This window comes from Oncorhynchus mykiss, chromosome 25 (assembly GCF_057628025.1).
Source record: "Oncorhynchus mykiss isolate SJ-2025 chromosome 25, ASM5762802v1, whole genome shotgun sequence".
In the NCBI taxonomy this organism is placed as follows: domain Eukaryota; kingdom Metazoa; phylum Chordata; class Actinopteri; order Salmoniformes; family Salmonidae; genus Oncorhynchus; species Oncorhynchus mykiss.
In genome coordinates, this window is record NC_143046.1 from 44,274,793 (window position 1) to 44,300,059 (window position 25,267).

The window sequence follows — 25,267 nt, forward strand, 5'->3', positions numbered from 1 at the left end:
TACAGTAGAGGTATGGTTATAGTTAGGATTATAACTACATTAGTGGTATGGTTAGGGTAAAAACTATAGTAGAGGTATGGTTATGATTAGGGTAAAAACTACAGTAGAGTTATGGTTATGATTATAACTACAGTAGAGGCATGGTTAGGATTATAACTACAGTAGAGGAATGGTTAGGGTTATAACTACAGTAGAGGAATGGTTAGGGTTATAACGACAGTAGAGGTAGGGTTAGGGTTATAACTACAGTAGAGGTATGGTTAGGGTTATAACTACAGTAGAGGTATGGTTAGGGTTATAACTACAGTAGAGGTATGGTTAGGGTTATAACTACAGTAGAGGATAGGTTATGTTTATAACTACAGTAGAGGTACTGTTAGGGTTATGACTACAGTAGAGGAATGGTTAGGGTTATAATACAGTAGAGGTAGGGTTATGTTTATAACTACAGCAGAGGTATGGTTATGACTACAGTAGAGGTATGGTTAGGGTTATAACTACAGTAGAGGAATGGTTAGGGTTATAACTAGAGTAGAGGAATGGTTAGGGTTATAACTACAGTAGAGGTATGGTTAGGGTTATAACTACAGTAGAGGTATGGTTAGGATTATAACTACAGTAGAGGTATGGTTAGGATTATAACTACAGTAGAGGTATGGTTAGTGTTATAACTACAGTAGAGGTATGGTTAGTGTTATAACTACAGTAGAGGTATGGTTAGTGTTATAACTACAGTAGAGGTATGGTTAGGATTATAACTACAATAGACGTATGGTTAGGATTATAACTGGATTATGGTTTTAATACAGTAGCTGTACCTGACATAAGGGGTTGTCCTGTCATGCCCATGGGAGCCATGCCCAGGTTATTCATAGCTGTGGCCCAGGCGTTGGGGTTTGACATAGGAATTGTCATTGGGCTGGAGTCCATGGACATGTTATGAATCCCTTCTGTAAAAGAGAGCGAGAGTCAGTCAGAATATGGTACAATCAGATATGGTCTCAAATCATTTTGTCTGCTTTGTTCGATTTCCTCACATTTCCTATTTAATATCTTCCATAAACCTGTGAGGCGTTACAAAGGAAATGAAATAGAGTCTTTACTCATGTCTGGCAATAGCAGAGAGGTATACTTCGTCTTTGTGCTCTCAGAGTGGCGAGAGACAGTGTCAGTACAGTGACACGCCCTTTAAATGTAATTCAGAGGTTCAATCCCCTCCTAGCTGAATCCCCCGGTCTCTGACCTCTATTAAGAGAGCCTCCTGATGATGCTGCTTCTCCTCCCTGACCGACACCACACACTCTCAGAAGGAACAAGAGGACTAACACACACACACACACACACACAGTTAAACTAGAATCTACCCAATAAAATGCCAGTGAGAGAGAAAAGCTGGTTTATGTTTAACTGTCACAGTAAATAATAATACTTCTCCAGCAAACACAAAACATTACGGTGATAATAAAAACTGAAATCCAGACACTGAAGGGAATTTATAAGGCATTAGAGCTTCTGAAACTAAAACATCTCTGGCCAAATGCTACCAACACACATCTATTCATACAGCCCACGGCGGTCTGGTTTTCTGCCAAGTGTAACGTCTTACACAGTAAATCCAACACATACAGATCCCTAGAGTAAAAGGCTCAGAGTAAACAAGGACACATCACGAAATTCAAAGACCAACGTTTTCTGACAAACCAAACAATTTCACAACCCTAAATGGGCTTTCTTTCTCTACTTTATTTGACCTCCTCTGACAGACAGGGAAAAGTGTGACGGCTGGCAGTCGGACTAAACTGCTCTCATGGTGCCAAAATAAACAGTGGGTGCTAATGAGGAGGAGGGCTGAAGACAACACTTGATACTTCAAAAAGTAAAAGATACCTCTGTCTGGTATAATACAGGACTAATGCTGATACCTCTGTCTGGTATAATAAAGGACTAATGATGAAACCTCGTCTGGTATAATAAAGGACTAATGATGAAACCTCGTCTGGTATAATAAAGGACTAATGATGATACCTCTGTCTGGTATAACACAGGACTAATGATGAAACCTCTGTCTGGTATAATACAGGACTAATGCTGTTACCCCTGTCTGGTATAATACAAGACTAATGCTGATACCTCTGTCTGGTATAATACAGGACTAATGCTGATACCTCTGTCTGGTATAATGCAGGACTAATGATGATACCTCTGTCTGGTATAATAAAGGACTAATGATGATACCTCTGTCTGGTATAATACCGGACTAATGATGATACCTCTGTCTGGTATAATACAGGACTAATGCTGATACATCTGTCACAACTTCCGCCGAAGCCGGTCCTTCTCCTTGTTCGGGCGGCGTTCGGTGGTCGACGTCACCGGCTTACTACCTCTGTCTAATATGATAAAGGACTAATTCTGCTTTCTCTGTCTCCTGCACCTCAGATACTCTCATTATACTCCCATCCTTGGGTTGCCGTGGCAAAGGCTGTTAAAACTGTTGTATAACGGAGGAGAGAGAGGTGTTGTATTTTACTGCAGTTTTTACACCAGTCATCATGTTGTCACTGACCAAATAGTCAAGGCATAGTTGAGGCTCAGAGGCTTGTTAACCGTTGATACCCTCCTTAGAGGGTCCACTGCAACAACAACTAAAGGAGCTCTAATTGCAGAAGGGGGAGTTGGAGCTGTTTTACAGCAGGTCAAACAGGAGTCATGTAAACAGCCTCACTCATCAGTCATAACAAAACTGACTAGTCTCACTGACAAGTCAAAACAAAAAGGGCATAAATGCAATGAGATGGTTTAAATCAGTGACAACCGTATAAGTCTCAGTTTCCGATAGGATCCAGATACCTCCACAGGATTTAGCTCATCACTCAACAACTAACTGTGTTGTCATAGGAGATCTTAGAACTGATCTTATCATGAGGTTTATAGTAATCTAAGAGTTGAAGGCTTTGAGAGATTGGTAGAGTGCTGGTCGAGGTCAAGGTTAGTGCTGCTGGCCTCACGCCCTGAAATGGTAAGACGCTGTAGACGAATTGTCCAAAGTATCATGGTTCCACCGGTCACCAGAGACAATCTTAGAGACAATTAGGACACTCAGGTGTTATCTATTTGCCATTATGATTTCCCCTTTTAAAAGAGGTGTGTTTCTGTCTCTGTTTTGCAGGAGCTTGATTTTAGGTTGCCATGTGTGTCTGTCCCCCGAGTAAGTTTTCTAATCATACAGTGGTTCCTCCATTAAAAGTTGCAGCGTACTGCGGCGCAGCTTGCATGGTGCCGTAGAATTCTATGGCACGTTATTTAAGTGCCAACCACTGGTACCATTAATGCTAGTTAGTGCTAGTTTGACCACCAGAGGGCATCTTCGAGGAGCATTTGATAGGTAAAGCGGGAGACCGGGTTTCACTTCCTCGATTGGGATGAAGGAGTAGGCTGTCCTTGTAAATAAGAATTTGTTCTTAACTGACTTGCCTAGTTAAATAAAGTTTACACTAAGAGCATAACATTTCTCCAAATGGAGATTTGGATTCAGTGAAAATAAAAATTCAAAATTCAAAAGGCACTCGCACATCTGAGCAATCTTTTTGCAGGTGTATGGTAACAATTGGACAAGATGAGGGGGAAAAGGAAACCACATACTGATTTTGATAGTATCATTGATCTTTAATAAGCTTACGTATCGGCCTCACGGCCTTCATCAGAGCTTTTGTGAGTTGGAAAAAAATGATCCACCTTATTTAGATCTAGCCCCACCGACATCCGTTCCACGCATCGAATGGGGTTGGAGGCGAAGGAAAAACAAATAAGTGCTGCCAAATATAACAACATGCATATCATAATCATTCATCTAAAGACGTATTAAACACGTATGTAAAACCACAATGAGGACATCGACCTACCGAGCAAGTTTTCATAAATCATTGGGTACAACGTAAGAAAAACGTCAGAGTAATCTGAAAGAGGGGCATAATTCATGTTCAAAATCACAACATAACATACATTGGCATGTTATCGGGAGTACAGTACTGGGCTATTTAGCTAATGAACACAGCGTCCTGCGGGCACGCGGGAGACCGGGGTTCCTGACGGGGAGGAAGGAGTAGGCTGTCCTTGTAAATAAGACTTTGTTCTTAACTGACTTGCCTAGTTAAATAAAGGTTACACTAGGAGCATAACATTTCTACACTCAAATTTGTGACTCAATAATTACATATAGAGGATTGGAGGATTTTTCTGTCATTCAGTGATATTTATTCCCATAGTAATTCATTATGGATCCATGACTAAATAAACATCTGCATTTTGAAAATAGTATTTTTACCATTATTTTATTAATAAAAGCATAAAGATGCCTTTATTAGTGTCAATAATAATAATAATCACTTGGTTTTAAAAATAACAATATTTTGGAGATGATTTCATTTTCAAATAATATAAAATGAGCGAGAAAAATGGCACTCTTGAACATGGGGTGAACATGGGGTAAACCAGCATCTGTAGCAACACAGCACAACACTGCTTTGCAGTGTCTTAGACTTTGCACCACTCAGTCGCTGTACAACGAGACCGGTCAGATGTGGTTTACAGCACTACAGTAAGAGCAAAATAATCCTAATAAAATAATAAAAACAAAATAATAAAAATAATAAAAACCTTAGTGTAACAAAAGTTTTAGTAAGCAATACTGAAGTCGTGCATAATTATCCGTGTCTATTTAGGTTTATGTTGCCCATTCATTGTCAGAGACACAGTAGGACCCAAAAGCATAATCAGTGCTCTAACTCGCCCTTGCGCTGGTCTAGAGCAGTGAAGTGGTGGCGCAGGGTATCGTGCTAAACCACAAATTACCTGTAAGTCCCACGGTGTACACTCGCAACTTTAAAGGAGGAACCACTGTAGTGTTTGTTGCTTTGTTCCAGTGTTACTGTGATTCTTCTGTTCCCTTGTTTCTCAGTAAAGTATTTACTTTATCCTAAATCATTGATTCCTCGTCTAGTCCATTCTCTGCACCTGAGTTCAACCTCACCACGTCACACACGGAGTCTCTCTGTCCTCCAGTCTGCTCTTTGCTAGCTCCCTCCCTCTCTCCATTCACCCATCACTCCCTTCCCTCCCTAGGCACTGACCTCTGGGATTTAGGGATTTAACAGAGTGACCTTGAGGACAGAGGTCTGGCATGGTTCCCTCTGCTCTCTTTCACTTGAGAGCCGAGGGCGTGTGTCTGAATAGCAAGCAGCAGTGGAAAGATCAACACTAGCGCACACGCTTGCTGGCCCAACCAGAAGAAACGTCAGCCATTGAAAATACACATCTGTCATCAAGAGAAGCATTGAATACAAATATGTCTAAGACTGAACCTGTTCTACCATTTAACAAAAAAAATGCACTGCCTAAAGTTTGGCAGGGATCGATTCAATGTGTAACCTCTATTTCAACATTTAACTGGTCAAAGAGGTAGATGAAAATCAATGTGGATTAGGTTGGGTTACTATGCTTAGTCTGGAGCTATAGTGTAGGCTATGCTATGAAAACCTTGCTGTAATCTGATTAGTGAGGAGTTGTTCTAAACAATCGATCATTTTGCAGTTTAATTATAGCCATTATTGATTTAATAGAATCAATTCACATAGAGCCCTTGATCGATCTGATTCTGTTTTAGTTGGAAAAAAGCCAAAAATTAACCAGCTGCAAAAAAAACACGTTTTCAATTGAAAATAATTGAAGTGACAAATCTCTACCTGGACTTCCACCGTGCCAAAGTAATGGCATGAGAAACACTGCCACAGGCCTGATCTCAGCCTTACTTGCCTATGAGCTGCAGTGCAGGCTTTTGAACTGCAGTACAGGCTCCCCCAGGGTGCTGATGGGAAATGTATCAGTTTTAAGGCCCATTGGCCGGAGGCCTCCAAGCAGGCCAAGAAAAGCTCAGGGACATTTAGTTTACAACGGACAAGGTCTTAACAGCTAACAGGCCAATTACAGCCTCTAACAGAAAAAGGTCTCCTGGAACACTATCATGGTCATATACCCCCAGAACAGTGAAGGAAGACTGTACTCAGAACGAAGGAAGGAAGGAAGGAAGGAAGGCAGGCAGGCAGGCAGGCAGGCAGGCAGGCAGGCAGGCAGGCAGGCAGGCAGGCAGGCAGGCAGGCAGGCAGGCAGGCAGGAGAGATTGAGAGGGAGATAGTAGAGAGAGAGGGAGAGAGTAGAGAGAGAGGGAAAGAAAAAGAGAGAGGGGGAGAGAAGTAGAGAGAAAGAGAAGTAGAGGTTGAGAAAGAGAGAGAACGGTCTAACTAATGGCAAATTGCAGGCATTTTCTATCGCAATCTGGACCATCCACATAAAGAAAATTAGGTCTAATGAGAGTTTGTCAGAAAAGTGTAATGCCTGGTAAGAAATAATTGGGGGTTTTATCAACACAAAATTATCAAATAGCCTATAAATGTGTCCTTGCTGAACAGAAAATTGGTGGGTGTAATGGTGCAGAATCGAATTAATTTACACTGCATGTATCTATATCAAAAGTAAAAACATCCATGACATTAAATGTCTCGGATTTCCTTTGAATATTGATTCTGGGGCCTTAGACTCACAGCATGATCCTAATATAGGAGGCGAATACCAAAAAACAATCCTCAGAGTAGTGATGCCAGTCCATCCTTATGCATGAAAAACACTCACCAGGCAGAATAAAAGGCATGCATCGCAAAATAGCTTTCTTGGAGTGGATGGATGCTTGTTTGACCTTAATCTAGTGGATGCAGATCTGTGTGTTCAGCTCTGTGCTTCTGTTCGTGTGTCAGCAGGGATTCCTTCCACCTCAATCCAGATCAGCACAACTAGAAGTACACTAAAAAGTGGAGAGTATTGATTCCAAGTAAGGAATAGGATACATTACTGTGTGCATCCACATCCACCTAAAGACATGAGTGTGTGCGTGTTTATGTTTAATGATGTATGAGTGGCCTTCTCTTCCCTCCTTTCATCTATTAATAATGTACACATCTCAGAGCACTTCTCATTAACAGTGGAGCTGGGCGAGAGAGCTCAGAGTGGGGTCTAGATAACAGATCTGTTCATTTAGAGTTCAGACAGAAGTAGCTGATAGAAGCAGCCTGAAGACACATCTCTCTGCACCCGGGAATCCATCAGCCTAATCCTGCCAAGCTTTCAGAGGGGAATGGTTGGCCTCATCTCCCTCATCAAAGGTCTCCCCTATCTATCTTCCTCATCAAACTACAGGTCCTACTGTTACAGTAGTTCAACCCTCCAAAAGGTTTGGAAGACAGGCTAGAACAGCATACTTAATCAAATCCAGCTGCAACAATTTGGCTGATAAATATTGTTTTTAACTTTACTAATAGTTTTTCCTCTTTTGCAATAAGTGGTAAACATATTTTTATTCACATGTTTTATTACTATTTACTTCCACCTGAGACAAGGCACTTGTTGATTGTTCAGGCACATCAGAGATTATCTTTATCATATACAACACCATTCTGGTGCTACTTGCTTTACCTTTGAGCTGAATGAATCATCCACACATATATTCCCTTCAAACCGGACAAATCAATTTACAGGTCTGAACTCTGATAGCATAATGATATTGACATGAGCAGTGAGCACATAAATCAAAGCCATGCACTCCATCTAATTACTGCATGTGCACAGGCTAACTGCCTGATTAGCTAAATTAGCTTTCCTTATAATACTGTATCTTGAATGAGATCACCATTTAGTCTTAAACTAAATGGATCCCTCTTGAAGAGCTGTGTGATTAAACTCGGAAGCAAGGACTGATTCATCACTCAGTGCTTTGGTAGGAGTTGAGGAGTGAAATGTCATTTATTCAGAATAATGTGGAACAAAATTGGCTTAATCAGAGTGCTGTGCAATGACATAATACAATGGAGAGGAAGCACTACTCTCTAATGTGGTCTTAGTGTTTATGTTTTGTCCAGTGTGTCTTTCTTGACATTCTCTACCCCTCATAGGTGTGTGTTTCTTGTGTGTGTATCACTCTCTCAAATCCTTCACTTTAATGGGGGAGATCAGATATTTTTGGAGGATGATGACACTTGGAGAAGAGCTGAGCTGAGTTATCTGGGGAAGTGCAGCTAATGAAAGACACCACATTAAAGCACCCGGGCTTGACTTCCTCTTTTAGAACTTCACCTTGAAGATGAAGAGGAAAACCCCCACCTCAGCCACCATAGACTGTGATTTTTGTCTTTGAAGTATTTTTGCTGAGGACTTCCAGGAAGGAGTGCTTTTTGATAAACAACCTCTGTTTCTATAGTCTATTCAGGATCCATTTTTAGACAAATGGAGCAGGAGCCCAATTGTTTTTACAGGCAACATACCATGAATCCTATGTGAAAGTAACCAAGATGGCGTAGCAGTGCAGACGTGGTTTGTCGTTCTTTCGTGTACTTTTTGTATTTTTCGTATATATTTCTACTTATTTTCTATCTCTTTTCCATTTTTAAATTAAATATACCTTCCGGTAACCCGCCTCACCCAATGTGATACGGATATGCTATGTGTTTTAGACCTTATAGCCAGATCCTCCATCAGTAGCTAGCCATCAGTAGCTAACCAGCTAATTACAGTGCCTTGCGAAATTATTCGGCACCCTTGAACTTTGCGACCTTTTGCCACATTTCAGGCTTCAAACATAAAGATATAAAACTGTATTTTTTTGTGAAGAATCAACAACAAGTGGGACACAATCATGAAGTGGAACGACATTTATTGGATATTTCAAACTTTTTTAACAAATCAAAAACTGAAAAATTGGGCGTGCAAAATTATTCAGCCCCTTTACTTTCAGTGCAGCAAACTCTCTCCAGAAGTTCAGTGAGGATCTCTGAATGATCCAATGTTGACCTAAATGACTAATGATGATAAATACAATCCACCTGTGTGTAATCAAGTCTCCGTATAAATGCACCTGCACTGTGATAGTCTCAGAGGTCCGTTAAAAGCGCAGAGAGCATTTCAAGAATAATTTCTCTACGGCTGGTCATGCTTTCCTCCTGGCTACCCCAACCTCAGCCAACAGCTCTGCACTCCCCGCAGCTACTTGCCCAAGCCTCCCCAGCTTCTCCTTCACCAAAATCCAGTTAGCAGATGTTCTGAAAGAGCTGCAAAACCTGGACCCATACAAATCAGCTGGGCTAGACAATCTGGAGCCTCTCTTTCTAAAATGATCCGCCACCATTGTTGCAACCTCTATTACCAGTCTGTTCAACCTGTTTCGTATCGTCCGAGGTCCATAAAGATTGGAAAGCTGCCGCAGTCATCCCCCTCTTCAAAGGGACCCAAACTGTTATAGACCGCTATGCATCCTGCCCTGCCTTTCTAAAGTCTTTGAAAGCCAAGTTAATAAACAGATCGCTGACCATTTCGAATCCCACCGTACCTTCTCCGCTGTGCAATCCGGTTTCAGAGATGGTCACGGGTGCACCTCAGCCACGCTCAAGGTACTAAACGATATCATAACCACCATCGATAAAAGACAGTACTGTTCAGCCGTCTTCATCGACCTGGTCAAGGCTTTCCACTCTGTCAATCACCGTATTCTTATCGGCAGACACAACAGCCATGGTTTCTCAAATGACTGCCTCGCCTTGTTCACCAACTACTTCTCAGACAGAGTTCAGTGTGTCAAATCGGAGGGCCTGTTGTCCAGACCTCTGGCAGTCTCTATGGGGTACCACAGGGTTAAATTCTTGGGCCGACTCTTTTCTCCGTATATAACAAAGATGTCGCTCTTGCTGCGGGTGATTCCTTGATCCACCTCTATGCAGACAAGACCATTCTGTATACATCTGGCCCTTCTTTGGACACTGTGTCAACTAACCTCCAGGTGTCAACTAACCTCTAGACTGTAAACTTCTCCTTCCAGACTCACATCAAACATCTCCAATCCAAAGTTAAATCTAGAATTGGCTTCCTATTTCGCAACAAAGCATCCTTCACTCATGCTGCCAAACATACCCTCGTAAAACTGACCATCCTACCGATCCTCGACTTTGGCGATGTCATTTACAAAATAGCTTCCAATGTATCAGCAAACTGGATACAGTCTAGCACAGTGCCATCCGTTTTGTCACCCAAGCCCCTTATACCACCCACCACTGCAACCTGTATGGTCTAGTTGGCTGGCCCTCACTACATATTCGTCGCCAGACCCACTGGCTCCACGTCATCTATAAGTCTATGCTAGGTAAAGCCCCGCCTTTTCTCAGCTCACTGGTCACGATAACAACACCCACCTGTAGCACGCGCTCCAGCAGGTATTTCTCACTGGGCATCCCCAAAGCCAACACCTCCTTTGGCTGCCTTTCCTTCCAGTTCTCTGCTGCCAGTGACTGACGAATTGCAAAAATCACTGAAGCTGGAGAATTATAGTTCCCTGACTAACTTTAAACATCAGCTATCTGAGCAGCTAACTGATAGCTGCAGCTGCACATAGCCCATCTGTAAATAGCCCACCCAATCTATCTACCCCACCCAATCTATCTACCCCAATCTATCTACCAATCTTTCTACCTCATATTGTGTTTATGTACTTTTCTGCTCTTTTGAACACCAGTACTTCTACTTGCACATCATCATCTGCTCATCTATCACTCCAGTGTTAATTTGCTAAATTGTAATTACTCCACTACTATGGCCTATTTATTGCCTTACCTCCTCACACCATTTGCACACAATGTATATAGACTTTATTTTTTTCTATTGTTATTGACTGTACTCTTGTTTATTCCATGTGTAACTGCGTTGTTGTTTGTGTAGCACTGCTCTGCTTTATCTTAGCCAGGTCGCAGTTGTAAATGAGAACTTGTTCTCAACTAGCCTTCCTGGTTAAAAAATTAAATTAAAGAAGAGAGAGAGACTGCGCTTTGTCCATATAACCCTGGAGGGTCATTGTCCGCAAAGGTGTTCTCTCTGTCCTCAATTAAAGCCAATCAGCATTTATAAAACAAACCATCACCGAGACATTATCGACAGTTAAAAGCAGGATTAATTAGTGATTACTCAGACACTGACTGTTATAAATATCTGTGCACTATGAAGATGAAAATGCTGGAAATGCTTTAGTGAGAGGAATGAGAAGTGTTTTTTGTGTGTGTTCACAGAGACAGACAACACTGCTTCCTGTTTGGCACTGTCCGGGGGTATCATAGGATGGGGACACAGTGTCTCCTGACCCCTCCTGTCTCAGCCTCCAGTATTCATGCTGCAGTAGTTTGTGTCGGGGGGCTATGGTCAGTTTGTTATGTCTGGAGCACTCCTGTCCTATCCGGTGTCCTGTGTGAATTTAAGTATGCTCTCTCTAATTCTCTTTCTCTCTTCTTTCTCTCTCTCGGAGGACCTGAGCCCTAGGACCATGCCTCAGGACTACCTGGCATGATGACTCCTTGCTGTCCCCAGTCCACCTGGCCGTGCTGCTGCTCCAGTTTCAACTGTTCTGCCTGTGATTATTATTATTTGACCATGCTGGTCATTTATGAACATTTGAACAACTTGGCCATGTTCTGTTATAAACTCCACCCGGCACAGCCAGAAGAGGACTGGCCACCCCACATAGCCTGGTTCCTCTCTAGGTTTCTTCCTAGGTTTTGGCCTTTCTAGGGAGCTTTTCCTAGCCACCGTGCTTCTACACCTGCATTGCTTGCTGTTTGGGGTTTTAGGCTGGGTTCCTGTACAGCACTTTGAGATATCAGCTGATGTATGAAGGGCTATATAAATAATTTTGATTTGATTTGATTTGCTTGGGATGAAAAGTGTCCCTGTCAGGGGCCATTAGGGGGGTCCAGGGGCCCAACGCTATATTCCAGTTAATCAGGGCTGTTTCAGGGGCCACAGGGACACACACAGGGACAGTAGTCACTCAACACTAGTCCTTAAGTTATCACCCCAACCCCTCCACTGAATCCTCCTCCCAATTTTCCTCTCCTCCACTCTCTTCTCTTCTCCTCCACTCTTTACAGTACAGAGAAGAGAGGCAAGCTAGGGTCAAGTACAGCACATTACATAGACCTGACAATTCAGGCACACAGGGGGAATGGAGTGAGAGGGGAATGGAAAGCATACTGAGCCCTAGCTTAGTAAACCGTAATGGAAGAGTGGGTCTCAAAATACAGTAGGCATCAAGTAATACCAGTAATCTCATTTTGTAACAAACTAATGGAATCACAACAGACCTATAGACTATAGACACATACACCACACATAATTTCATTATTTTGAGGGGAAATTAATGGTGAAGTGATGAGCATATTGGTAATTAGTGGAGAGAACCCCCACCGAAAAAAGTAATTGAAAAAGTATGTTTTACGATTTCATAATTAAAGTGAATGGTTTAAGGGGGAAAATGCAGTTGGGAGCTTAAACTTAGATTCATCATTAAACATTACTATTCAGGGGTTGCTTGCCTTCATGTGCGCCAATGTATTAAGACTTCAAGTCTCAACGCTGGAGCAGAAACGCCATGACAGAGAATTTAGAGGAACTTTAAATAAAATAAAATCAGGCAGTTCCCAAACATGCAGGCTTACATACATTCAACTGATTCAAATGGTTCATCCATTATGCAGTGTGTCAGAAGACTACAGTGAGGAGGAGACTTGATGGATTCATTAGAGCCATGCGATGTACGTAACCAATTGAATCCACATTCATCTCTCCTGCATAGCAACTTTAACCTGCCAGCCACAACAAGCTTATAATAACCAAAACAAACCGGCCAGTCATAACAAACCTATAATAGTCAAAACACATCTAGGCCTATATAATGAAAATACAGTATGAAAGCCTTTGATGGTATGTGCACAAGTTTGCCAGTCATAACAATCCTACAGAGAGAGCAGATTTACCACAGATAATCCACACTGCTACTTAGTCTTCAAATCAAATCAAATTGTATTGGTCACATGAGCCAAGTACAACAGCTGGGGACTTTAGAGTGAAATTATTACTTACAAGCCCGTTGCCAACAACGTAGAGTTAAAAATTAATACAAGTATTTGCTAAATAAATAAGGAAATAGTAACACAATAAAAACAATAATGAGGGTACATATAAGTAGTACCAGTACCGAGTCAATGTGCAGGGGTATGAAGTAGTTGAGGTAATTGAGGTAATACAGTATCTACATGTTGTTAGGGGTAAAAGTGACTAGGCAATCAGGATATATAATAAACAGAGTAGCAGCAGCGTATGTGACGTGTGAAAGGTGAAAGTGTTCATGTGTCTGTGTGTTTTGTGTGTGTGAGCGTATGTAGTGTGTGTGTGTGTGTGTGTGTGCGTGCTGGAGTGTCAGTGTAGTATGTGTGAATGTGTGGCTAGAGTATAGTGAGTTTGCAGCCAGTGCAAGGGAGTCACAGTGCAAAACAATTAAGATAAATAAGTAATCAAGGGGGTCAATGTAAATTGTCTGGGTAGCCATTTGATTAACTGTTCAGCAGTCTTATGGCTTGGGGGTAGAAGCTGTTCAGGAGCCTTTTGGTCCCAGACTTGGCACTCCGGTACTGCTTGCCGTGCGGTAGCAGAAAGAACAGTCTATGACTTGGGTGGCTGTAGTCTGACCATTTTCAGGGCCTTCCTCTGACACCGCCTAGTCTTATCTCTCTGACAGATCCAGAGTGTCTGAAAATTCATTAACAAGCTGACCTTCAGTTGGGTCATTGAGAGAGAGATAGGACTAGTGTGGGAGATAAATAGCTTTGAACAGGCTCCTGGAGGTGACTGTAATTAGCGCTGTGGTTGTCATTACATCCATAGATCACTGGATCTACATTAACATCAATAAAAATGTCACTTCCGCAACAGCTCAGGGGCCACTTATTAGAGGACAGGGTAATTCGTGATGTTCTAAAACACCCACACCTTTCACCCACTCCTCATCATCTCGTACACTTTATTAATGAGTTATGATGCACTAGTGCCCAATAATTTCCCCAAGTGGGGGCATTTTATCCTCTGTCCTTCGGTTTCCTCAGGGAATAGGGAGGAGAGTAAAGACTCTCTGTTGAGACCGTCACATGGTCAGGGTAACTAACTCTCGGGGGAATAGAGAGACTTCAAAGAGACAAGCACACACTGAATAATTGATCAAGTGTCACTTCTTTTCAGTCCTTTATCTCCTTATCCCTCAGTCCGGTTCCATATTTGAAAGAACAACATGCATGCATGGATTGACAGACACACACACACGCACAGGGCACACACGCACACAGAAGAAGAAAGACATACACACATGAAGATACAGTGCCTTGCGAAAGTATTCGGCCCCCACATGTTTGGTGTGTCTCCCAGGTGGCTTGTGGCAAACTTTAAACAACACTTTTTATGGATATCTTTAAGAAATGGCTTTCGTCTTGCCACTCTTCCATAAAGGCCAGATTTGTGCAATATACGACTGATTGTTGTCCTATGGACAGAGTCTCCCACCTCAGCTGTAGATCTCTGCAGTTCATCCAGAGTGATCATGGGCCTCTTGGCTGCATCTCTGATCAGTCTTCTCCTTGTATGAGCTGAAAGTTTAGAGGGACGGCCAGGTCTTGGTAGATTTGCAGTGGTCTGATACTCCTTCCATTTCAATATTATCGCTTGCACAGTGCTCCTTGGGATGTTTAAAGCTTGGGAAATCTTTTTGTATCCAAATCCGGCTTTAAACTTCTTCACAACAGTATCTCGGACCTGCCTGGTGTGTTCCTTGTTCTTCATGATGCTCTCTGCGCTTTTAACGGACCTCTGAGACTATCACAGTGCAGGTGCCTTTATACGGAGACTTGATTACACACAGGTGGATTGTATTTATCATCATTAGTCATTTAGGTCAACATTGGATCATTCAGAGATCCTCACTGAACTTCTGGAGAGAGTTTGCTGCACTGAAAGTAAAGGGGCTGAATAATTTTGCACGCCCAATCTTTCAGTTTTTGATTTGTTAAAAAAGTTTGAAATATCCAATAAATGTCGTTCCACTTCATGATTGTGTCCCACTTGTTGTTGATTCTTCACAAAAAAATACAGTTTTATATCTTTATGTTTGAAGCCTGAAATGTGGCAAAAGGTCGCAAAGTTCAAGGGGGCCGAATACTTTCGCAAGGCACTGTAGATATGAGTGAACCTCGTCTCTATCTCTGATGTGTCTATCTCAGCTCCCCTGGATCTAAATCAACACCGACAGATGACTGTGGTTAATTGTTCATTCATGTACAAATTAAAAGGGTGTAGGCTGAGCTGCTAGTTCCCTCTTAGATACTGGAGCAGTTTGCTTTCGTGCCTCAGGTACTCTTTGCCTGCTCTCCCCCACATTAACTGTCATTAATCAAAATAGCTTTGTTAACAGACCTTAATTACAGAACAAAGGAGATGCTTTGAAAAGGGAACGCCTGGCCGTTAAACTTCAAGGTCTTGCCTGAAGTCTGTTTGAATCCCTGGAAAATGTGGAATGAAACCAATGATTAGAACCTTAAGTAGAATTACTTATCTCATCGATCACAGCACACATACAGGGCCTAGTACCATCTACCATGTAGGGAACATCAGCTAATAGGCCTATATTGGCCTACTGAATATTATGAGTTTCCTGAATATGGGCCTTACTTCTCTCAATTAAATAATTGATACATTTTAAAGCCAGGCTCCACCACCATGTTGTCGACGTTTGGCTTCCGTTGGCAATGCTTGTCACTCCCAAATGGGCAGAGCACCTCCATGTCAACAAAGTGGGTTTCATTTCCCTTGTTTCACGCATGACGGATTACCACAGCAAATTGAGGCAGATGTCAAGGCATTAGCGTGTTACTCAAATCCCATTGAGAGCGAACAATGAGCTTGTGTGAACTCTCATTAATAATTCTAGGTGTTTCAATCATTTCAGGAGGGTGTCTTTCAATAAAGTGCATTAAACAGAAACATAAGGTGTTCATCAAAACCATTAAAAAGGCAAGTCAAACATGAACTTCACACAGAATAAATATGAAGGTTTCTTTATTGAGCTGAAAGGGGAGTAAATTACTTCTAATGTGCTTGTTTCTTTGCTGTTTGCATACCTGTGTAACTAGATTAGTGCAGTGCAGCCTATGTTTGTTCAGTGCATACAGAGCAGTATAAACTTTCAGAGAGAAGCCAGCTTTTAAGTCATACGTTTCTGTGGGAAGCCGTCTGCAGTGGACCTTTACAAACCTTGGCCCAAATGTATCAAGAGCTCAAAAGAGGGCTGAACCAAAACTAGAGTATATATATATTTTTTTTTACATGTTTTTAACAAACATGCGACTCCCAAGAGTGGCAGCCCTGAAAGCCTGAGAAAACACTCCTCCACACTGCCAGTTGCAACATCCTCTACATGTCCCAGGAGGACATCCCCAAACCATCCTGCAAAACCAAAAGTTCTCAACTAGGAAAAACATATAGTATTTTGTATTTTGGTTCCATTCAGGTCCAGTCTGCCTGTGCACTTCAGGGAGCGAATCTTGAAATGTTGCCCTGTACTTCTTATTTATTGTTTTATGTTCTAGTACTGAACGTGTAACACCCTTTTTTTCTAATATCAGACAGAACAATAACAACTCAGCCAAACTCATTGAGATCCTATAGGTCGTTAACAATAAAACGTCACAACATGGTGCAGAGCATTCAATTTGGCTCCTGGGGGGCAAGGAGACCACCAGCTCTGCTAAACAATTAACAACTACAGTATGTGCCATTTTTATGGGATTGTTAAAGACATGTTATATCTAGTTGGTTTTAATATCACTCTTGAAGAAGGTATTAAGAACTACACATTTCCGATTATTCCACATTTAGCTCCATCAACACAGTTGTACAGCAAGTACCTGCATGCTTTTCATAATCAGTAAACATCAATTGATCATGTAATTTCAGATATGTGAGAGTAGCCTATCCATTTGCCATGTAGCTAGCTATCTAGCTAAGCAAACAACATGTGTAAATTAGCTTGCTTCATCAGAGATGAGGCTTTAGGAAAGAGCTCAACATCGGCAAGCAATTAAAGACGTCAGTCGGACTACTGACACGACTATAGATGGCAAGTAAATAAAACTTTATTTTGAAATAGTAATCTTTTGTAGTTTCTCTTGAAAGTGAGCTTGTTAACTAGCTATATTGAAGTGATCTGTGGTTAGCTAGCTAGTCAATTTGACGTGGTCCATCAATCAATGATGGAGCGGCAGGTAGCCTAGTGCTTAGAGCGTTGGTCGAGCGTTGAAAGTTTGCAAAATCGGGGTGGCAGGTAGCCTAGTGGTTAGAGCGTTGGGCCAGTAACTGAAAGGTTGTTCTGCCACTGATGATCATGAAAAGCATGCATTTACTTGCTGAATAACTCAAGCAGATTTTACTTATGCATAAAAATAAAAGGCATGTGATATATCAGAAGTTGTCTAATATAATTATTGTGAACCTAAACTGTTGTAATATAATTCTAAATACAGTTTCCACTCATGAAGTGGCCCTCTTTGGGTATAGCGAGCATCATCCCCCTCTCTCTCTTACCACCTCTCTCTTCCCCATACACCCAGGCTCTGTTATCGCAGGTCATAAATTCCTAGAGGAGTCTCTCTCCTCATGGCCAGGCAGCATAGAGAGAGAAGGTTTCACGGTAGAACAAAGGAACTTCCTATACATCACAGAACTTGAGAACTGAACAATGTCCATGTTTTGGAGAATGTGTACATGGTCTGTGGAGAATCCAGCTACGACCAGTCCATTTTGTTTAATGTTTGTGAAACTCATGAGAGACAATACAGCCACATTACCATAACTCTGTTTATACAAGAGTCTCCGTTGTGAGGCTTGCATCTACTTGTTGTATAAAATGAATGAGCAAAGATTAAACTATTTGTGAAATTATATAAAGTGATTTTAAACTGTTTAATGAAGGAGAGTCAAATTCCCTTTGGAGTTTAACTAAGTCATAGGCCCGCCCCATGAGCACAGACATTGATCTGGCATCATGGGACAGCCCTTTCCTACTCTTCTGGATATATCCCCCACCTGGGGAATTTCCCGACAGACCATCGGGAGATCACAGAGGGGGCGAAGGTTAGAGTAGAGACCACAAAACCTGAGTATAAGCTAAGGTTGTAATGGTTGTTGAGACTGAGACTATCGATTCCGACAGAATAAAAGCAAATCCTCGATACTAGTCTGCAGCTAGAAGTTGTCAACCTGAAATGCGAAGACCGACAACCGCCGAAACATCTATTCTACAAGAACATTTTTGAATATGTTTGTTTATGCATTTCTGTGATTATTTAGTTAGTTAGTAAATACTGATTAAGACAATTGATGTGTGGATGATTCATAGTGAAGGCTGGGTTCGTGCAGATAACCAACAATTTACGATGTTTGGAATGAGACTAAAGAATAGTTAATTAATTAGAAGACTAATTGATCAGATATTAAAATATCTGAAGAGTTATATTAGGAAAATTATAACTTTGTAATCTGAAGATTATCCTTGGTGCCCCGACTTCCTAGTTAACTACATTTACATGATTAGTTTAATCACGTAAAAATAATTACAGAGAATTGATTTGATAAAATAACAGTCTTCCACTTAATGATGCCAAAGACAAGACTCTCCCTCCACAATAACTGCCTATCTGAACTGCCTCAACACTTATCAGCTATCACTAACGGCACTATCAGCTATGGAAGACCATTGCCAACTCAAGACCTGCCACCACCAGATCCCTACATTTGTTTTTGTTCTGTTTGTGTTCTGTCTTTGAGATTGTCTTTGTAATGAAAAGCCCTATTTAAAATACATCTATTGGAAAGCTATGAGTGTTTAGGTCCTATCATCAACTGACGTCAGCCAGTGGTATGGCTGTGGACTGACATCATTGAATGGAATGCTGTCATATTGGCAGTTGAAAAATGTATGGAATCCTTCCCCTAAAACTGTTTGGCTAGCTAGCAGATAAAATCTATGAATTTGAAGAATTTACACAATATCTTATCACATCACTGCCAATAGTTGTCCAACTTCCTGACCAAAATGGCCAATCTTTATCATGTCTTATTGGTCCAGTGCAGTAATACAAAACAAGTTGTTTATAGTTGGTAGCCGGGCGAACAGGTCATGGCTTGGGTGGCTGAGGTCCTTGATGATCTTCTTGGCCTTCCTGTGACACCGGGTGCTGTAGATGTCCTGGAGGGCAGGCAGTGTGAACCCTGGTGATGAGTTGGGTTGACTGCACTACCATCTGGAGAGCCTTGCAGTTGGTGCAGTTGCTGTACCAGGCGGTGACACAGCCCAACAGGATGCTCTCAATGGTGCATCTGTAGAAGTTTGTGAGGGTCTTAGGGGCCAAGCTGCACTTCTTCAGCTTCCTGAAGTTGAAGAGGCGCTATTGCGCCTCCTTCACCACAGTGTATGCGTGGATGGACCATTTCAAGTTATCAGTGATGTGCACACCGGAGAACTTGAAGATGAAGCGTGCTCTATCTGCGGTCGCCGAAGTTCACGATCAGCTCCATCATTTTGCTGACATTGATGGAAAGTTTATTATCCCATAATAAGAATGTTCATCTCCATTCTAGTATTCTAATTATATGGTCAAACGACTAACCTAGACAGACAAGTCACTGTGTCCAGCTCAGCACCAGCACCTCTGCTGCTCAAACACACACGTTCACTACACAGGCTAACTCCGGTTCAGTCAAAGAGAAGCACAGAACATTTATTTTTGATTGTTGCCTAAAGGAGAACTTGAGGCACATCTCTAAAAACAAGCACACTTTCTTTGGAAGTGGTGCATGATAGAATAGACCAGTGCTGAAGAGGAGAAAGGTGCTTTGTTCTTATTAATAAAGGGAATGCCAGGATGAGTGTCGAAGCTCCCAATGACTTGTTATCTCATGGCAAGGCTGACAGTAGAACATCGCCTTTGATGGTGTTAATTCAACAGCAGTGACTAAATAAGAGAGTGTAACAACACAAATATGTGTCGGGAAAAAGGGATGGCACTTTTAAAAGCCATGTAAATAACCATCGATGATTACAGACTACAGCAAAAGGGAAGTTATTATAAATGTGGCCTCATCGGTAAGTGACGAAGTATGCAGTTGATGAACTAAGATGCTGTTTTATTCCGTGAGCTGGCTGTGAAGGAGACATGCCTGTCTAAAAATGGCTACGATAGACTACATGATCAAAAGTTGAGGTCAGAGCTCTGTGCAGGCCATTCCACACAGATCTCGATAAACCATTTCCATATGGACCTAACTATGTGCACGTGGGCATTGTCAGGCTGAAACAGGAAAGGGCCTTCCACAAAGTTGGAAGCACAGAATCATCTAGAATGTCACTGTGTGCTGAAGCGTTAAGATTTCCGTTCAGTGGAACTAACATACTGACCACACCACTCGGGTCGCGTGCCTGAGCGTTGCAAAATAAATGTACACGTTATTTAACCTCTAGCGTCGAGCAAACCCGTATCCGGGAGCATAATCATAGCCTCAAGCTCATTACCATAACGCAACGTTAACTATTCATGACAATCTCAAATTAAATGAAATAAATATATTCACTCACAAGCTTAGCCTTTTGTTAACAACACTGTCATCTCAGATTTTCAAAATATGCTTTTCAACCATAGCTACACAAGCATTTGTGTATTGATAGCCTAGCATAGCATTAAGCCTAGCATTCAGCAGGCAACATTTTCACAAAAACAAGAAAAGCATTCAAATAAAATCATTTACCTTTGAAGAACTTCGGATGTTTTCAATGAGGAGACTCTCAGTTAGATAGCAAATGTTCATTTTTTCCCAACGACAGAAAGTCTAAGCTCATTCGTGGCCCATTCACAGCCATATAAGGAGTCATTGGAACACAGCGCCTTCAAAATCTGGGGCACTTCCTGTTTGAAATTTCATCTTGGTTTCGCCTGTAGCATCAGTTCTGTGGCACTGACAGACAATATCTTTGCAGTTTTGGAAACGTCAGAGTGTTTTCGTTCCAAAGCTGTCAAAATATTGCGCTTTAAACTGGATTTTTTTTTTTATCCAATAATGAAATACCGCCCCCAGAGTTCCAAGAAGTTAATTATTTCACTGCTCGCGAGCGCCAACAAGTGTCTGTGTTGCCAAGCGCTAAAATATAAGTCAGTTCTATTTGTGACACTGAACGCGGTGCAAGCCCTGCCTCTCCAATCTCATCATTGGTTTATAGAAGCAGACACCCACGTGCCATCTCCTCATTGGTTATACCCACGTGGGTGATTGAAAGATGAACGGAGGTCGGTCAGTCGTGACAATACAGCTATGAAAGTTAGATGCCAATCGCCACATAAAGTTGAAAGAAGGAAAAGCCTGGAAGGAGGAGAGATGACTAGAAACGATTCAGTTGACCGTTTTATGTGTGGATTAATTGTCAGAGTAGAGGACCATTTCAGGTAAAATAACAACTCAACGTTTATATCCCAGGACAAATTAGCTAGCAACAGGAAGCTATCTAAATAGGACCAATTAACTAGCAACTGCAAGCTAGGTAGCTAAATTGGCATAAATGTTTAATGCTTTTCGACCTGTTCCCAAATTAATATAATTGGTTCAGAGTTTGTTTTGATATTCAACCTGCGTGTCGTGATCGCGTTTGGTGTGGGGGAAAAAAATCTATTTGGCACGTCTGGTTTGGGTTTGGTGTAAAGGGCCTAACCCGAACCATGAAAAACAGCCCCAGACCATTATCCCTCCTCCACCAAACTTTACAGTTTGGTGGAGGAGGCAATATGGCAATATGTATTGGGGCAGGTTGCGTTCTCATGGCATCTGCCAAACAGATTAGTCCGTCGTACTGCCAGATGGTGAAGCTTTGCATCACTCCAGAGTCCAATGGTGGCAAGCTTTGCATCACTCCAGCCGATGCTTAGCATTACGCATAGTGACTTTAGGCTTGTGTGCGGCTGCTCGGCCATGGAAACCCCCATTTCATGAAGCCCACGAACAGTTCTTGTGCTGATGTTGCTTCCAGAGGCAGTTTGGAACTTGGTAGTGAGTGTTGCAACTCAGTAGTGATTGCTTCAGCACTTGGTGGTCCCGTTCTGTGAGCTTGTGTGGCCTTCCACTTCGCAGCTGAGCCGTTCACAATAACAGCACTTACAATTGACAGAGGCAGCGACAATTTTATGAACTGACTTGTTAGAAAGGTGGCATCCTTTTATGGTGCCATGTTGAAAGTCACTGAGCTCTTCAATAAGGCTATTCTACTGCCAATATTTTCTATGGAGATTGCATGGCTCTGTGCTCGATTTTATACACCTGTCAGCTGAAATAGTCGAATGCACTAATTTGAAGGGGTGTCCACATACTTTTGTACACTGCGTGCACAATTATTTGGCAAATTGTATTCCTCAGGATTATTGTTGAACAAACACAATGCTCTCAATCAATCCAAAATGTTATTGAACCTCAAACCTGAATGTTTAACAAAGTGAGTTGTCTTTCAAGTGTGCACAATTATTAGCCAACTAACTTGTTTATTCTCAATTTTTAGAGTAAGTGTAACAAATAAGTATCACAAATCTTTATTTTTATTTTACCTTTATTTAACCAGGTAGGCCAGTTTAGAACAAGTTCTCATTCACAACTGCGACCTGGCCAAGATAAAGCAAAGCAGTGCTACAAAAACAACATAGTTACACATGGGATAAACAAACGTACAGTGAACAACACAATATAAAAATCTATGTACAGTGTGTACAAATGTAAGGCAATATATGGGCCATAGAGGCGAAATAATTACAATTTAGCATTAACACTGGAGTGAAAGATGTGCAGATGATGTGCAAGTAGAGATACTGGGGTGCAAAAGAGCAAGACTATAAATAACAATATGGGGATGAGGAAGTTGGGTGTGCCATTTACAGATTGGCTGTGTACAGGTGCAGTGATCGGTAAGCTGCTCTGACAGCTGATGCTTAAAGTTAGAGAGGGAGATGTGATTCAGTAATTTTTGCAATTTGTTCCAGTCATTGGCAGCAGAGAACTGGAAGGAAAGGCGGCCAAAGGAATTGTTGGCTTTGGGAATGACCAGTGAAATATACCTGCTGGAGCACGTGCTACGGGTGGTTGTAGCTATGGTGACCAGTGAGCTGAGATAAGGCGGGGCTTTACCTAGCAAAGACTTATAGATGACCTTGAGCCAGTGGGTTTGGCGACGAATATGTAGTGAGGGCCAGCCAACGAGAGCATACAGGTTGCAGTAGTGGGTAGTATATGGGGCTTTGGTGACAAAACGGATGGCACTGTGATAGACAGCATCCAATTTGCTGAGTAGAGTGTTGGAGGCTGTTTTGTAAATGACATCGCCGAAGTCAAGGATTGGTAGGATAGTCAGTTTCATCCATTGATTCTGTCAGTTTCTTGATCTGTTCACAATCAACTTTCGCTGAAGCAGCAACCACAGCCTCCCAAATGCTGTTCAAAGAGGTACACCTCTTCCCTCACTGTAAATCTCACGTTTGAGAAGGGCCCACATGTTCTCAATAGGATTTAAGTTGGGTGAGGAAGGGGGCCAGGTCATTGTTCGGGCAGCTTTGAGGCCCTTGCTGGCTAGCCAAGCAGTGGAGTACTTGGATGCATGTGATGGAGCATTGTCCTGCATAAAGATCATGGCCTTCTTGAATGCTGAGGACTTCTTCCTGGACCACTGCTTGAAGAAAGTATCTTCCAGAAACTGGCAGGAGGTTTGAGAGTTGAGTTTCAGTCCATCTTCAACCTGAAAAGGTCCAACTACCTCATCCTTAATGATAGCAGTACACCTCCTCCACCTTGCTGGTGCCTGACTCGAAGTGGTGCCCTGTGTCCATTACTGATCCAGCCACGGTCCCAAACATCTGGTTCATCAAGAGTCACTCTCATTTCATCTGTCCATAAAACCTTAAAACAGAAACATCTGTTTTCAGGTATATCTTTGCCCAGTCTTGACGCTTCAACTTGTGAATCATATTCAGTGGTGGTCGTGTTTCAGCCATCTTGACCTTGGCCATGTCTCTGAGCACTTGGCACCATGTACTTCTGGACACTCCAGGTAGGTTGCAGTTCTGTAATATGGTGGCACTGGAGGATAATGGGTTCCTGGTAGTTTGACGTTTAATTCTTCTGAAATCTTTTGCAGTTTTAATAAATTGCGCATTTTGTTCTCCATGCATATTTTTGCACCCCAGATGACTATTCGCAACAAAACATTTGATTGTCCAGTGGTCACGCCTCGACAGTTTAGCTATTTCAAGAGTGCATCCATCTGAAAGGCATTTGACAATTTTTGACTTTTCAGTGTCCCTTAAATCTCTTTTTTGGCCCATTTTACTGAATAATGAAATGTGCATAGAAATAATGATAAGATCAGAAAACTCACTTGCCTAAAAATTGTGCACGCAGTGTATGTACAGTTGAAGTCGGAAGTTTACATACACCTTAGTCAAATAAATGTAATCTCAGTTTTTCACAATTCCTGACATTTAATCAGAGTAAAAATCCCCTGTCTTAGGTCAGTTAGATCACCATTTTATTTTAAGAACGTGAAATGTCAGAATAATAGTAGAGAGAATGATTTATTTCAGCTTTTATTTCTTTCATCACATTCCTAGTGGGTCTGAAGTTTGCATACACTCAATTAGAATTTGTTAACGTTGCCTTTAAAATGTTTAACTTGGGTCAAACATGTCGGGTTGTCTTCCACAAGCTTCCCACAACAAGTTGGGTGAATTTTTGCCCATTCCTCCTGACAGAGCTGGTGTAACTGAGTCAGGTTTGTAGATCTCCTTGCGCTCACACACTTTTTCAGTTCTGCCCATACATTTTCTATAGGATTGAGGTCAGGGCATTGTGATGGCCACTCCAATACCTTGACTTTGTTGTTCTTAACTTTGGAAGTATGCTTGGGGTCATTGTCCATTTGTAAGACCCATTTGTGACCAAGCTTAAACATCTTGACTGATGTCTTGAGATGTTGCTTCAATACATCCACATAATTTTCCTCCCTCATGATGCATTGTGAAGTGCACCGGTCCCTTCTCCAGCAAAGCACCCCCATAACACGATGCTGCCACCCCTGTGCTTCACGGTTGGGATGGTGTTCTTCGGCTTGCAAGCCTCCCCCTTTTTCCTCCAAACATGATGATGGTCATTATGGCCAAACAGTTCTATTTCTGTTTCATCATACCAGAGGACATTTCTCAAAAAGTACAATCTTTGTCCCCATGTGTAGTTG

General features: G+C 41.9%; 1 protein-coding gene across 12 annotated transcripts in view; it reads right to left on the reverse strand.

The window, feature by feature from the left end:
- LOC110505197 (ecto-NOX disulfide-thiol exchanger 2) overlaps window positions 1-25,267 on the reverse strand; it is a 316,865-nt gene that overhangs the window by 189,501 nt on the left and 102,097 nt on the right. For all 12 annotated transcript variants that reach the window (XR_016491735.1, XR_016491736.1, XR_016491737.1 and 9 more), the window contains one exon: window positions 819-950. Coding sequence is in view for 4 of the 12 variants with exons in the window: in XM_021584250.3 (XP_021439925.2) it covers window positions 819-950 (132 nt within the window). In the remaining 8 variants the exon portion in view is untranslated. The remainder of the gene's footprint in view (window positions 1-818; window positions 951-25,267) is intronic.